This window comes from Meleagris gallopavo, chromosome 5 (genome assembly GCF_905368555.1).
Source record: "Meleagris gallopavo chromosome 5, MGAL_WU_HG_1.1, whole genome shotgun sequence".
Taxonomy (NCBI): Eukaryota; Metazoa; Chordata; class Aves; order Galliformes; family Phasianidae; genus Meleagris; species Meleagris gallopavo.
In genome coordinates, this window is record NC_139408.1 from 31,990,077 (window position 1) to 32,003,505 (window position 13,429).

General features: G+C 32.4%; 1 protein-coding gene across 6 annotated transcripts in view; it reads right to left on the bottom strand.

Annotated features, from left to right (window-relative positions):
• STXBP6 (syntaxin binding protein 6) overlaps window positions 1–13,429 on the bottom strand; it is a 90,133-nt gene that overhangs the window by 10,456 nt on the left and 66,248 nt on the right. For 4 of the 6 annotated variants that reach the window (XM_085225137.1, XM_085225136.1, XM_085225139.1 and 1 more), the window contains 2 exons: window positions 9,317–9,447; window positions 7,316–7,481 (listed from right to left, as the gene is read on the bottom strand). In XM_085225137.1, coding sequence (XP_085081263.1) covers window positions 7,316–7,481; window positions 9,317–9,447 — 297 coding nt within the window. Of the gene's footprint in view, window positions 1–3,392; window positions 3,446–3,751; window positions 4,453–7,315; window positions 7,482–9,316; window positions 9,448–13,429 lie in introns of those variants that run through there. The other 2 variants (XR_014883607.1, XM_085225140.1) reach the window with 2 other exon arrangements.

The window sequence follows — 13,429 nt, forward strand, 5'->3', positions numbered from 1 at the left end:
TTCTCTATTAACCATGCAAAAAAATATTTCATTTCAACCCAGATTTTTATATGTACATCACTGGTAAGACTTTACAGTCATTGATTGTAAACACAGGCATTTAATTTTTAATTGTGCGTGTATTTAGCAGTTACCTTCTGTTCTGAGAAGGAAATAATTGTGATTATTTACAGTAATTAAGAAGCTCTTTCTACTACACCAAAACAACATATTTCTTTTTAATAAGCTATTTATGCTTACTATTGATCTGCAATAAAACTGGACTTGCATTACTAAATAAAGTAAGGTTAAAAGAGTAACAGTGATTAGTTTAAGTTCACGAACAAGACCAACTGTAACACGACATATCTACTCTTTACACCCATGCATACTATTTTCACCACTATATACTGAAGTCACTAAAAGTTCAACATAAATTTGGAAACAGGGATTATAATTGAAAAGAATGACTTTATCTTCACTATTTCATGTTTTGCTAACTGTCTGTGAACTCATCATCCAAGACAAAAGGCCATTGCACCATTAAAATATCCAATAAAAAAATGAAGGTCTTGAGGGAGATAAATATGCTGAAAAATTAAATTTTCAGTTAAGAAATGATTCCCCTTCCCCAAAGAAGCTGTATCTAAATTCTTCACTGTGGCTTGCAAAATCTTAGACATAGAAACACTGGACTGTCTCATACTACTCTTGCCGATTTTCTTGGTAGAATGTCTTAATTTCCATGAAAACTGTTCCCAAGATTAGCTGCACATTTGCAGGTTCCCTATACAACAACTGGACTTTTCCATTGTCTTCCTTGAATCTGCAGTTGTAAGTTCTAAGTTCACAGCCAGAAAATTCATATTGAACAAAAGGCCGAAGTCTGAACAGAAAACAAGAATTTTCAGGCAGATCAGTATCTAAGCAAACACATGGGTGTTCAGATGCAGGTGGCAATGCTAGCACAAAGGTGTCAGATTTCACATCTTTTAGCTTGTATTGATCATATTACATCAAAATTTCTGTGCTCTCAAGTCACAGATCAGTGTTTTCACCTCTGTAAAAATCTGACTCTGCATGGGAAAGTAGCGTAAGTATCAGAATAAGAAGTACTCTCAAATTAAGAATTACTACATTGGTTTCCACAGTTTTGATGTGGGGTAGGTAACTTCTTTTGACAAACAAATCTTTTACTACTCTTTAATGCCAACGATGGTTCAAAGTAGCTTTGAATAGAAAAACACAGATAAATCTTGCGTGCTATTTTGAAGTAGAGATTTTTAGATACAACCAATCATATTTAATACGTGCATCTAATTCAGTATTACATCTAAAGTATATAATTCAAAGAAAAAAAAAATAAAATGAGTTGAAGTTCACAGTGAATTAAGAGGAAACTATATGATTCCTGCAGGGTGGCAGGGGAAATCTGAAAGGTATTATTGAACTTTATACTAATATATGACCTGATCAAGTCAGAATGACAATGACTTCCCTAAGTGCAAGTTTAAGTCAACACTTGAGAGGACTCCAAATTCCTGTTGAAATCCATAGTTAGCTATAAAGCATCATTTCAACATTAGTTCTTTAGATGGAGGGAAGGAGAGAAGATGGAAACAAAAGACACTGTTTATATAGGTGCACACACACACACGTTTAAACTGAGGCCTTCCTAAAGAATCAAAGAAATCTTTTGATGTTATATCTTGTCAGTGGTCTGGCAGTGGAGAGAATATGGAAAACGCTGTGTAAATTCATCAATTACATATCCTTTCAACGAAGAAACATTTCTAAAGGAATACAGAGATGAGACCAATGACTTTACTAAATTAGTTCATAGTCTGATAACAGCACAAGATTTACCAGGATTAGTAGTTATAACTGGTCTTTCAGTAGTTTGGACTAGCTGCTAATGTACACCTTCAAAAATAGTAAAGCTAAGTATTTTTAGGAATTGTTATTTCAGATTTGATCAGACTCTGCCCCTGGAAATCAAAGCAGTGATTCCTCCCTATCAAACCTCCTCTCTCTCAAAATGTCAGGTTCCATCAGCTGCACAGAAGAAATACAATGCATTGTCTACACTGAGTGAGGGTTATGCAAAAGCAATCTGTTTTGAATTTTATGAGTGAGTTTACATACTTTGAAGACAAAGATGTAAAATCAATAAATTGTATCCTAGGAGAATTACCGTCATAGCAAACTGAGCATTCTGAAATGGCCATCAAATTAATTTCTCTTCAGCAATTTTCTTTAGGGATATACATATCAGCTCCCAGGAATACTGCAATAATGTTACAAAGTTCTTATCAATAATACCATTAATTTGTAAGTCTGTGCAGTTGTACTTCATTTGAAATATAACAACATTTTAAGCTGGATATATGGTATCTCGTGATCACTGAACTGCAGCAGTGGAACCATACTTATTGCTGTAGATTTCTATTGTGATTGACATTCAGCAACTGATTTCTCTGTCAACTCTATTTTTATAGGCTGCTCATTTTCTTCCACAGAAGTATTTTTCAGGCAGAACTTTAATTAAAAAAAAAAAAACAAATAAACAAACAAAACCCAACCAATACTATAGAAACTTGCAAGCAACAACAGAAAATAATTTAAATTTAAATGCAGGTTCTTAGGAAAAAAACCCACAAAAGTAAGACAAAAGCAGAGATAGACACACAAAATAAAAACAAGCATAGAGCTCAAAGATGATGGAATGCACTACTAACGCTATATAGCAGTTCAGTAGAATTGCATTGTAAGCCAACTGTATTTTCTTTACCAAGGAAAGAAGAACTGCAAGTAAGAAAACAGAACTGTCACAGTGGATCAGGTTAGTGCTTTGACTACTACTTTATCTACCAGTATACATTACTGCCTTCTCAAGGGGTCTTACTACAACAGTAGGTAAACTAGAATGAATACACATAATGAAGCCTTCTCCTAAGGCTCAATACTTATTACTTTTCTTGACCAGCAGAACAAGTGCTTCCAAACTTTGTACATTATTACAGATGAAATTAATCATTATTTTATTAATCCTTTCAATATTTTTACATAAGCAGCACATTAAATGGTTTGCCAAAGCTATGTTCTTTTTTCTTTTCTAACCTTAATCTGTCTTAATCTTTCTTATTAATAATAAATGTTAAATTTAAAAAGATCGGATACTGTTTATAATTTTTCAACAGTTACATTCAGAAACTTTGTTATCTTCTAGGGTTCAATATTATCATATAGTTCTGATGCCCCACCTTTCTCTGCTGAAATCAAAAGTTTAGCAAAAGTTGCTGAAATTAGAAAAATACAGAAATCAGAAATCAACAGTTAAAAACTAGAAAATACATTGCACAAATATGAAAAGTAAAATTGACAAATCATTGATGCATTTCTTAAAAAATTACCTTCTATATTTCCAGTGTACTTCTGTTGATGTTTTTAAACATTGGCATCGATGCTGGGACAGGATGTTATCACATTGAGGATCAGATATAAAGAAAGGAATTCTTAACTTGAATCGATTCCTTGTTACTCTTTTTCTTACTCTTTTCCAAACTGAGAAATTTAAACTTAGTTTTATACTTGAATTTAATATTTTCATATAAATCAGGACAATTCCAAGTTAGTATTTTCAATCTAACATCTAATAGATATTAGATAACATTCTAATACAAATAAAAAAGTCTACTGACCAGAAAATTTACTATTATCAATTAGATGAAAAACACAGAACTACATTCTGGCTCAGTTATCTCAAAATAACAAAATACTATTAAAAACAAGTGATAGTTTTTTTTTAATACATAGATAAATTTTGTCACAGTGCTTTCAAATTAATTCACAGTAATGGAATTAATTTACAAGTACAAGTCTGTAAGGGTCACATGGTCAAGAACACAGTTTTTAAGTGATTATCGGGTAAGAAGCTAAAGCAGTAAGTATCAGATATTTGAAAGAAAAGAGATCAGGAGATTCAGTCTTCCTTCCCATCCTAATTCCTAATTTCATGTGTCTTCTAAAGTCATTCATTCAATTTGAACAGTAAGAAGGAAGCCAATACACATTTACTCGGTCTCAAATGGCTTATTCCACCATATATCACTCATGAGCATCTCTTCTAATTCATAAAAGGTATCCAGATAACACAAACAAAGTATTTTGCCTTAAAGCTGACAGTTTACTAACAAACTGCAAAACTTCTGTGAAATCTACATTCTGAAACTTCCAGTCACAGTTGGCTTTCTAAGATATGACAGAAAAGCTGAATTCAAATTGGCTTTTTCATGTAGAAATTTCATCCTCAATTAAACCCAAAGAATTAATGAAAACATCATGAAGTCCTATTCCTTGATATCTGAAGCTAAGATGAGTCAATAGCTTACAAAAAAAGAAACTCATTACCATTTCACACTGGCAATATATTCTTAGAGAAGAGTGATCCACTAATAATTCTTGTCAGTTGTCCTAGAGAAAAGGTTACACAGGCAAAGATGTAATTTATTTGGGTTCTAAGGATATTTTAATTAATTTGACAGAATAACTACAGCTTATAGGACAAAGCTTAAAAAACAAACAAAAAAAATTGCGAGATCATCACCTTACTTCCACCTGTCTTCCTTCCTTCTGCAGTTCTAGTATGTGTCTGAAGGTGGCAGCAATTGTTTATCATTATAGTCTTGGAATTTATGTTTGTTTTTGTTTAGTTTTGTTACTAACAATCTGTGTAACACAACGATACCTCAGATTAGATGCATTACAGTGTTACTACCCACACATTAGAAACATACAGAATTGAAAAGCAGTTCCTATTATAATAAGTAATAATAATAAAAAAAGACAACTCTCTCCTCCCAAATAAATGCCTGCCTTTCTTCTCTTCTACAAAGCATTATCTAGAAACCTAATGTAAGGCACAGATAGCTCTCTTCCTCCAAGAGAGGAACTTGAAATATTTAATACAAGATAACACTGGGAGGTATCTTCTACTTACAGTCTTTCCAAATTTGAATTTGCTCTGTTCTAAGAATTAGCACCCAAAACTTTCACTTGATCACACTATCACTGTAATTACTAATATCATTAATCAAGTTACAGAAAACACTCTAGACCAACTCCACAGACTGTATCCTTACTTTATACTCAATAAACAGTAAAGCAAAACATGGCCTGGGAGATGAAGATTCAGGCTACTGGAAGCAAGGTTTTGTGTGTATGGCAAGTTAAAATGAGGAAGTAAATAGAGAGGGTCTGCATTTCACAGAAGATGACAACAATTCATTTAAAACTAAGCTCTTAGGTAATTTCTGCAGAAACATATATAGCATGAATTTCACTTTCTTCATTCCTGCCCTTTAGGAAGGCACAAGACTCAATCAGCAAGCTTGTAAACAAATCCTTCAAAACTACTTTCATCTTTGGTTCCAGCTGAGAAAAAGTTCAGTGGTTTGTTGTTTTTTGTTATCTGAAAATAAGCAATAGTTACAAGATACACATTATATATATAATGTAAATATCCATAACATTACACAAGTGTATGTTTTAATAATAATTAAAAATAATACTGGAGTATTAGAAAATAAATTAACAATCCAGTATGAAATTGCTGTGTACATTCCTCAGAAAGAACAAAAGAGTATCACTTAAAATACAAGGGCTGCCATCATACAGGAGATAAGGTGACATGCTTGATCTGTAACATGATATGCTTCATCTATAAACTGACAACACTGATGTTTCAAAATGCTTTGAATCTATTGTTTTGGTTAACTACTAGGGTTTCAGAACTGGATTTAGTTTATGTGAAGATATATCATTTATACTTTTTTTTTTTTTTTTTTTGCATACTCCGCTACAGTGTATATATGTATATGCACTGTATATGTATATACAGTGTACATATTCCAGTCACAATGAGTTTGAAATCTGTGACATATTTCACTATTTTCCATAAAGATATCTGATACTACAGGTTTCAGACTGTTTCAAAGTTGCTATCACAGTCATTTGTTTGTTTTTACTCAGTGCAGGAAGAATGTTTCCACTAGATACATACATTTTGAAATTTTAAATATAATGTAAACCAAAAGCTTTTGAAAATGATGGGAAGATTAGTGAAATAGGAAGAAAGAAAGGAAGCTTAGAAGAAAATTCAGTGTCTCTTCTCTTAGTCTGAAAGGACACCAATAGAAAAAGGATGACTGACAGAAAAATTTTGACTGCAAAATTAGTAGTAACATCACTGTGGTCAGCTAAAATACATTCTAGAGATAATTCCTCCTTTTCCAAGTTTACTTTTGGTGTTTTAGAACAAAGAGATGGCAAGAGAAAGCAACACCCCACACCAAAAAAAAAAAAGAAAAAGAAAAAAAGCATTTAAGGTGAGTGCCTTAAATCTTAAGAAGATTCAGTTCTTACACTGCAGGCAGGAAAATATGCTGAAGTTGTAGTAGAAGAGAATTACTAGAAAGAACTGAGTAAGAATCAGCATAGTTGTACTTCATGTCTACTAGGCGAAAACAAACAAACCCACCCCTAAGTGGATCTCTTATACAGATTAGCAACCTCAAATTTCAGACTCATTTCAGAAAGAGAGAAATAACATTGTATTCCAGCTGAAAAGAATAGACAAAGTGTAAGAGGTTTTAAGTTTTCTGTTCTAGAGCCAATAAAAAGGAGATTATTTTCAGAAATCAGGAAACAACTAAAATCTACCCTCTAAAGGTTTAACTTCCTAAACAATGTTTAGTGAAGTAAATAAAAATCCTCCCCCAAAGTAGTTTATATTATTTGGGAAGTGTATGGTAAAGCTACCACGCAGTGACCAGATTTTACTTTTTTTTTTTTTTTTAACCTGATATATCCCCTCTAGGATGCAAATGAGTTGTGAAATGTAACAAAACCCTTCACGGATTTCTGCCAAAATCAAATTAAAGGAGTTGGCCCCAGTGATGCTTATGGGTCCCTTCCAACGCAGGATATTCTATGAAATTTCAAAATCCATATAGGAAATTTAGTAATAAGCACTTTTGGGCATGCTTGTATTAAATTATATTGTAGAGATGTCCTCTGCTGCTGTGGGTAGGAGGAGACTTCTCAGAAGATGAGTAGTGAATATTACCTCTTAAATTAAGTATTTGAGAAACAAAGACATTGGAAGAATTTGAAGAGATGTTTGATGGTGAAACCTACAATTTCATTACTGTCAATTAGCATATTCAAACTCATGATATCAAAGTATAGATAAGCACATTTAAACACAGAATAACTCACATGCAAACCATCATTTCATGTCCACATTCTCAGAATACTCCAGTTTCAATTGACTTACCTCCAATAATTTTAGATTGGCAGTTGATAAATTCTGGCTTCTTGTCTGTAAGATATCGCTGACATGTGTGATGAAGAACCTGAAAGAATGTGCATTTTTCTGAAGCTGTGCTTGCTACCCATTGGTCAAAAGCATTTTCAAATTGTAAATCAAATTCTGGGGAATCCTAGAAGAAAGAATACACAACTGTTATTCCAGTTTCATGAATGATTTGAAAAAAGATTTCCAAAATGATTTTGGAAAAAAATTAAAAAGCAATTATGTTGGAAAAAAACAAACAAACAAACAAAAAAAAACCATTAAGATCACGTAACTTCAGATCACCCCAGGATTATTTTTTCTCCTGTATATTTTTGATAAAAACACATGCAGGAATTATTTTCTTATGTATTTTTAATGAGGAGTATTCAGCTAAGAAAAGAAATATCTGAAAACAAGAATATTTTAGACCAAATTATTAGAAGTTGGAATCTGATAAGAAATTATTCTTAACTACAGGTATATAGCTACTTTTACCTTCTATATTAACATAAGGATTTTTGTTTTAATATGTTTAGCCATTCAGTCCAAAATATATTCTCATGCTGCATTATAGAAAATGTGGTTCTGGTCACTATATTTACCCAAAGAAAGAAAATAAACAGTAAGCCCTAGCCATTGTATTTAATTTATTATCATAAAGTGTTGTATAGATCTCGGGATAAAAGAACAAAAGATCACTTTCAGAACCAAGTAACCTCCAGCTCTGTACCTTGCAACAGCTGCCAAAATAGATGGATTCTATAAAAGCAGTGGTGCTATTGTGCTTAACAATATTCGCTAAAAATCATTTTGTAAACTAATCCAGTAAATATTATTTTGAATCAATGATACTGAACTATAGAAAAATAAGTCTGAAAGGAATGTCTAAGCTGAAGAACTTTATAGGACTTTCACATTGAATGTATTTCTAGATGCTATTTACAGAGCTCCTTTGCAGATTATGTGAAATATCTATATCCATATCTATGTCGTTACTCTCATTTTCACCATCCCTCTTATCCAAATAAAATTCTGCTTCCTGCTTTTCATTTAGCAGTGGCCCAAGAACTTAATATTTATTAGCAGGACTGTACTAAATTTAGTGCACCACTAAGATGCTTATTTGTTTGATCAGAGCACAACCCTGAAGAAACCAAGTGGGGTTAACCATAAACATTCTGCTGTACAATGAACACAGTAAATGATTTTGTTATCACACAATATTAGTCACATTGCTACCTTCTAATTCTGTTTGTATGACTACTGAAGATTTGCATTTATAAACATGTTAGTACAATTTTTCCCCAACAACTGAAGTCAGACTGCACATTCCACATTAAAAAAAAAAACAAAAAAAAACAAAACAAAACAAAAAAAAGAAAACAGCGTATGTTTGAGGCAAAAATTTTGGAAACAATTCCAAAACTACTTAGTGGGTTTTTGTTTGTTTGAATTGATTTTTGTCTTAAATTAGTGGTCTTGTGAAACTGGCAGCTAAGGTACACCACAGCCCTTTGTACAGAAGGATAATCAGTGTGGAGGGATCTGAGGAGTGGACTGTCCTGGGGAAAGGTTCACAGTATTTCCAGAAACTTGAACCTCAGTAACCCCTCCTTTCTTTGCTTCTACTTACCGCCCTTACAACACAGCTGCATGCCAAAATGGAACCCAAGAGGCTTATAGATGAAGACAAGGCAAACACAGCTCTTATTTTTCTCTTTAAAAGAAATAACAGAGCAGGAAAAAGAGTATGGGAGACAGGAGGGAAGAAAGAAAATATCTGATTACGAGCTTTGGCCTCCTCTCATCTTTCCCATTAAAGTCTATTTCATGTACTCCACCAATTTATTTCTTGTTTGAGAATTTGCACTTAAACCTGTCTCTTATCTTTCCATTTACCTTTTGAATAATGAAAGATGCTTATTCCACAAATCAGTTATAAGAGCTCAGATTCCATTTTCTAGAACTGTTCAAACTTACCTGATTAGGATCAATACCGTTGACCTGGCGAAGCTGCTCAAGCATCCACTGCGTTCTCCTAACAAATGATGTAGAGCCTTCAAATTGCTTGACCTTTGTAATAGTTGCTTGCGCTGGTTTTTTGTTTGTCACTAAGCACATAAAAGAAAAAACACACAACAGTAATGGGCTGAATTTTTCAGAAATGTTCTGTTTAGTTCAATATATCAGTTAGTTGGTTTAACGGTTCTATCATTATATGTATATATGTATAATTCTATAATGTCCCCCAAAATTAAATACGTGTTGCTAATTCTGACATTAGAAAGCATTCTCTTTCATAGATAACATAGTGAAAAGTATATTCCTTATGAAAGATGACACAATTCCAAACAACCGTTATATAACTCAAGATTAGGCACATTTCAGCTCATGACAGTTTAAGTTGCCAACAGCTTATAAAAACCAGAATGAAAGCTAAGCTCTTTCCTTGTGAATTTTTACAGACAATTTAGCATTTTCATTTTCCCATCCTAACTAGCCATGGTTTCTCAAATACAGCTTGTTATTCATTTATCTCATCATTCACTTTTTTTCTTTTAGATAAGAGAACAAACACAGCAATTCCATGCACGCATATTTTCATATATTACTTTAATTTTATTCAACTGTTACTTTAAGCTGATTTCCATACTGACAGTTGATTGGAAAAAAAAAAAACAAAAACAACCCACCATAGAGGTTTCTCTAGTCTTTTCAAAACATGCCAACACCTATGACATTCAGTTCCCAGTTTACATTCAACAGCTCTTAAAAGTTTATGCGCTTAGTGCAGCAAGAAAATAAAACCACAAAACCACAGAGAATCTGTGGAAAACATAAAAATCAAGGAACTAAAAATCATTCCATCTTTTTTCCTCAAATACTAGGTATCATAAATAAGAACAATCTTACATATTCCAAAGAAAACATATGTTAAAAAAATCCCAATATCATAGAATATAGTTCTGCTTTTGGGAATAAAGAGAAAGTTAATATTAGATAGTAAAGATAGCACATCCTTAACTCATCATTAAGTATTCAAAAAGTTAACACTAAATTCTCAACAGCAGGCAAAATACAGTAGACTTTCTCTGTAAACAAATACATTTTTGTGAGTATAATTACACATACTTTCAATTCATACAAAAAATTTTAAACCAATTTTAGGCACTTAATGCAATCACACTCACTATTATATTCGTATTATTTATCTGTTGCAGTTTTTTATGTGATTTCCAAAAGACATTGCTATTTCCAGTGAAAAGATAATTTGTAGAAGCACTGTACTGCACAATCTATTAAAACTGGTCTGTCACTCATTTTTCACAATAAAACATATTCAGTTCAGTTTACATGATCCTCCATAAAGAGTAGCATTGGGAAAGGCCACTTTTCTCTTGGCTTTCAGATGCTGGCAGTTAAAAAAGAGTTTTTAAATAATCAAGTCTTAAATAGTAAGATTGGCTTTTTTTGTGTGCTCCTGTTACCCACATTCTCAGGAAAACTAACAAGACAAATCTGAAAGTATATACTGCATAAACTTTTGTACTCAGAGGACATATATACTGTAAATGTTGATGTAGTGATCAACATTCCACCGAGTTAAAAAAGCTAAAATTTTTTAGGATGAAAGTTTACTATTGCACAGGTCAGTGACTTGATGTTAAAGGTACTTTAGAATGGAATAGCAAATTCATATTAATATGAAAAAATCTTTTTAATATCTCAGATGTATTCTTTTTAATTGAGTCTGTGGATGTAAAAGCCCAAGAATCCTCATGAGAACTTGTTTTTAAAAAGAAATTCACATTTATGAAAAATTCAGTAGGTTAAAAAATAATTAGATATTAACATTTCACATGACAGATAACTGTTTATATGGAATTACTTCAGACTAGAAAACACAGATGGATTCAGTATATCGACTGGACTATTCATGAGAATATAATTAACAGATTATATATATATATATATATATATTTATATATATGTATTTATATATTATATATAGAACAGAAGTCTCTTAATCGACAGCCGAAAACACTGAGAATCAAAATTGTAAAGTACATGATTCAGAACCATGTCAGCTCTTAAAGAGAGGAAATTAATGTAGTATATCAGTAGCAAAATTAGATAAGAGCTATTGAAATGCAAAAACTAGAAGTGAGATAAGTATTAAATATCAATTGATTTCTCAATGGTCTGTAGGTTCAATTGGACCACTCTGAATTAAGAAAAAAGTTACCTTGAGTTCAGTGACTTCAAGCTGTACTGGAATATTTTTCTGCAAGAAAAACAGCTCAACTCTGTAATTGAGCTGCAAAAAACAAAACCTAACAATTAAACAAAGCAGAGATGACAGGCACCATACCTATACGTACGTTGTATAGACAGATTCTGCTTTTACTGCAAGTTTTCAAGACCATGAAGTAGAAAACAGACACAGTATTACATGAGCACAACACAAACTGAGGTCACTAGCTTTCTAAATTAATCCTTTTTAAAATTTACTCACATCTTTTTGTCAACACCTGTGTTAATTTTGGCAAATTGAATTCACTGGGCTCAGTTCTGATTAGTTCTGCTTATCTTCTACATGAGGCTGATAGAAGAAAGCTATCTAAGAGTGGCCCTAATTTTAGCATCTCTGTGGTATTATCTTTCTAAACATATCAGGCAATATTCTACTGCTGAATTATCTACTTGTTAAAAGAAAAAACTGTGCATACAATATGTAAGGCACATATAGGATTAATGCTAGCAGTACTGCAAAACAAAACATTCAAAAATAGGAAGAACTAGACAAAACAATTACTTATGTGTGATGAAATGGTATTTTTTTTTCCTTCAGAATCTCATGGATAATTGATTGTGAGGCTTACCAGCCTAAATTTGATTTCAACCAATTGCTCTGAAGGCTTCTACATGATATACTTTCTAATACTTTTGAAAACGGAGCTCATTTACTATTTCAAGGTGAAATATCATATTTTACAGACCTGACGGTGAGACACAGGATGTCAAAAACTCAGTAGACTGCTCAGCTGATTCCTATTTCTTATTTGAATAATCTAATTATTTACATTTCTCTACATAGTCCTTTTAATAATGAACAGATTTTCCTTCAACTTTTCAGTGAAAGCCTATTCTTCAGCTACTCTCAACGATTCCTGTTAGAGATAAACAGTTTAAAAAAAAAAACAACAACTTGATTAGATGAGATGACTAGTTCTATATCATCCATTCAATCAGTCTTGAAGAGACTTTGTTGTACAGAAGAATTTACAGAAGAATCTTGAGCATCTCAGTCATTGCTTTAAATAGAAATACAGCCTGAAGTCAGGAACTGTGACACTCCTGGAATACTGGCAGTTCTCCCTTTAGGTCTCTCACTTGTAATTACTGTGTGCAATGAAACAGACCTAGTTGCATTCTACCTTCTTTATCTAGTATTTAAGGAAAAGACTGGAATTTCTAGAACATTCTAAAAGCAGCTACCCAAAAGACTACCAAATATGCTTTAAAAATCTTCATTTATCCCGTGACAGGTTGACAGTAGTATGGCAGTCATTAAAGACACTCAGTCATTAAAGATGCTCCAGATGCTCAGAATCCCTGGCATCTGGAAGAGCATTTCTCACCAGCTGCCTTGCAAACTTCGCTTCCAGAGAAGCCACTGAGTATGCCTTAAATTGCAAATATAAGAAGAAAAAAATTGGAAGCAATTACATGCACCTAGCCACACACTTTTCCAGACAAGACGTACAGAAGTATTTACTGAATTTCTCACAATCTTTATCTTTACCTTAATAAAAGATAGTACTAAAATCATTTTTTGGTTTTAGTGATTTTTCATTTTGTGCTTGATTTTTTTTTCTAATAGAATATTAATCCTTCAAAATATCAAGTTGTAGTGTGGACAAAGCATTCTTATTAGATTCAATAAAATAGAGTTGTTTATACATTTAATTGAAGGGAACATACATTTATTAGTAAATTAAGAAAATGTCTGAGAATTCAACTTACAGCAATTACTGATGGAACAAATTAAGGACTATTTTACTTTAAAAAAACAAACAAACAAACAAACCC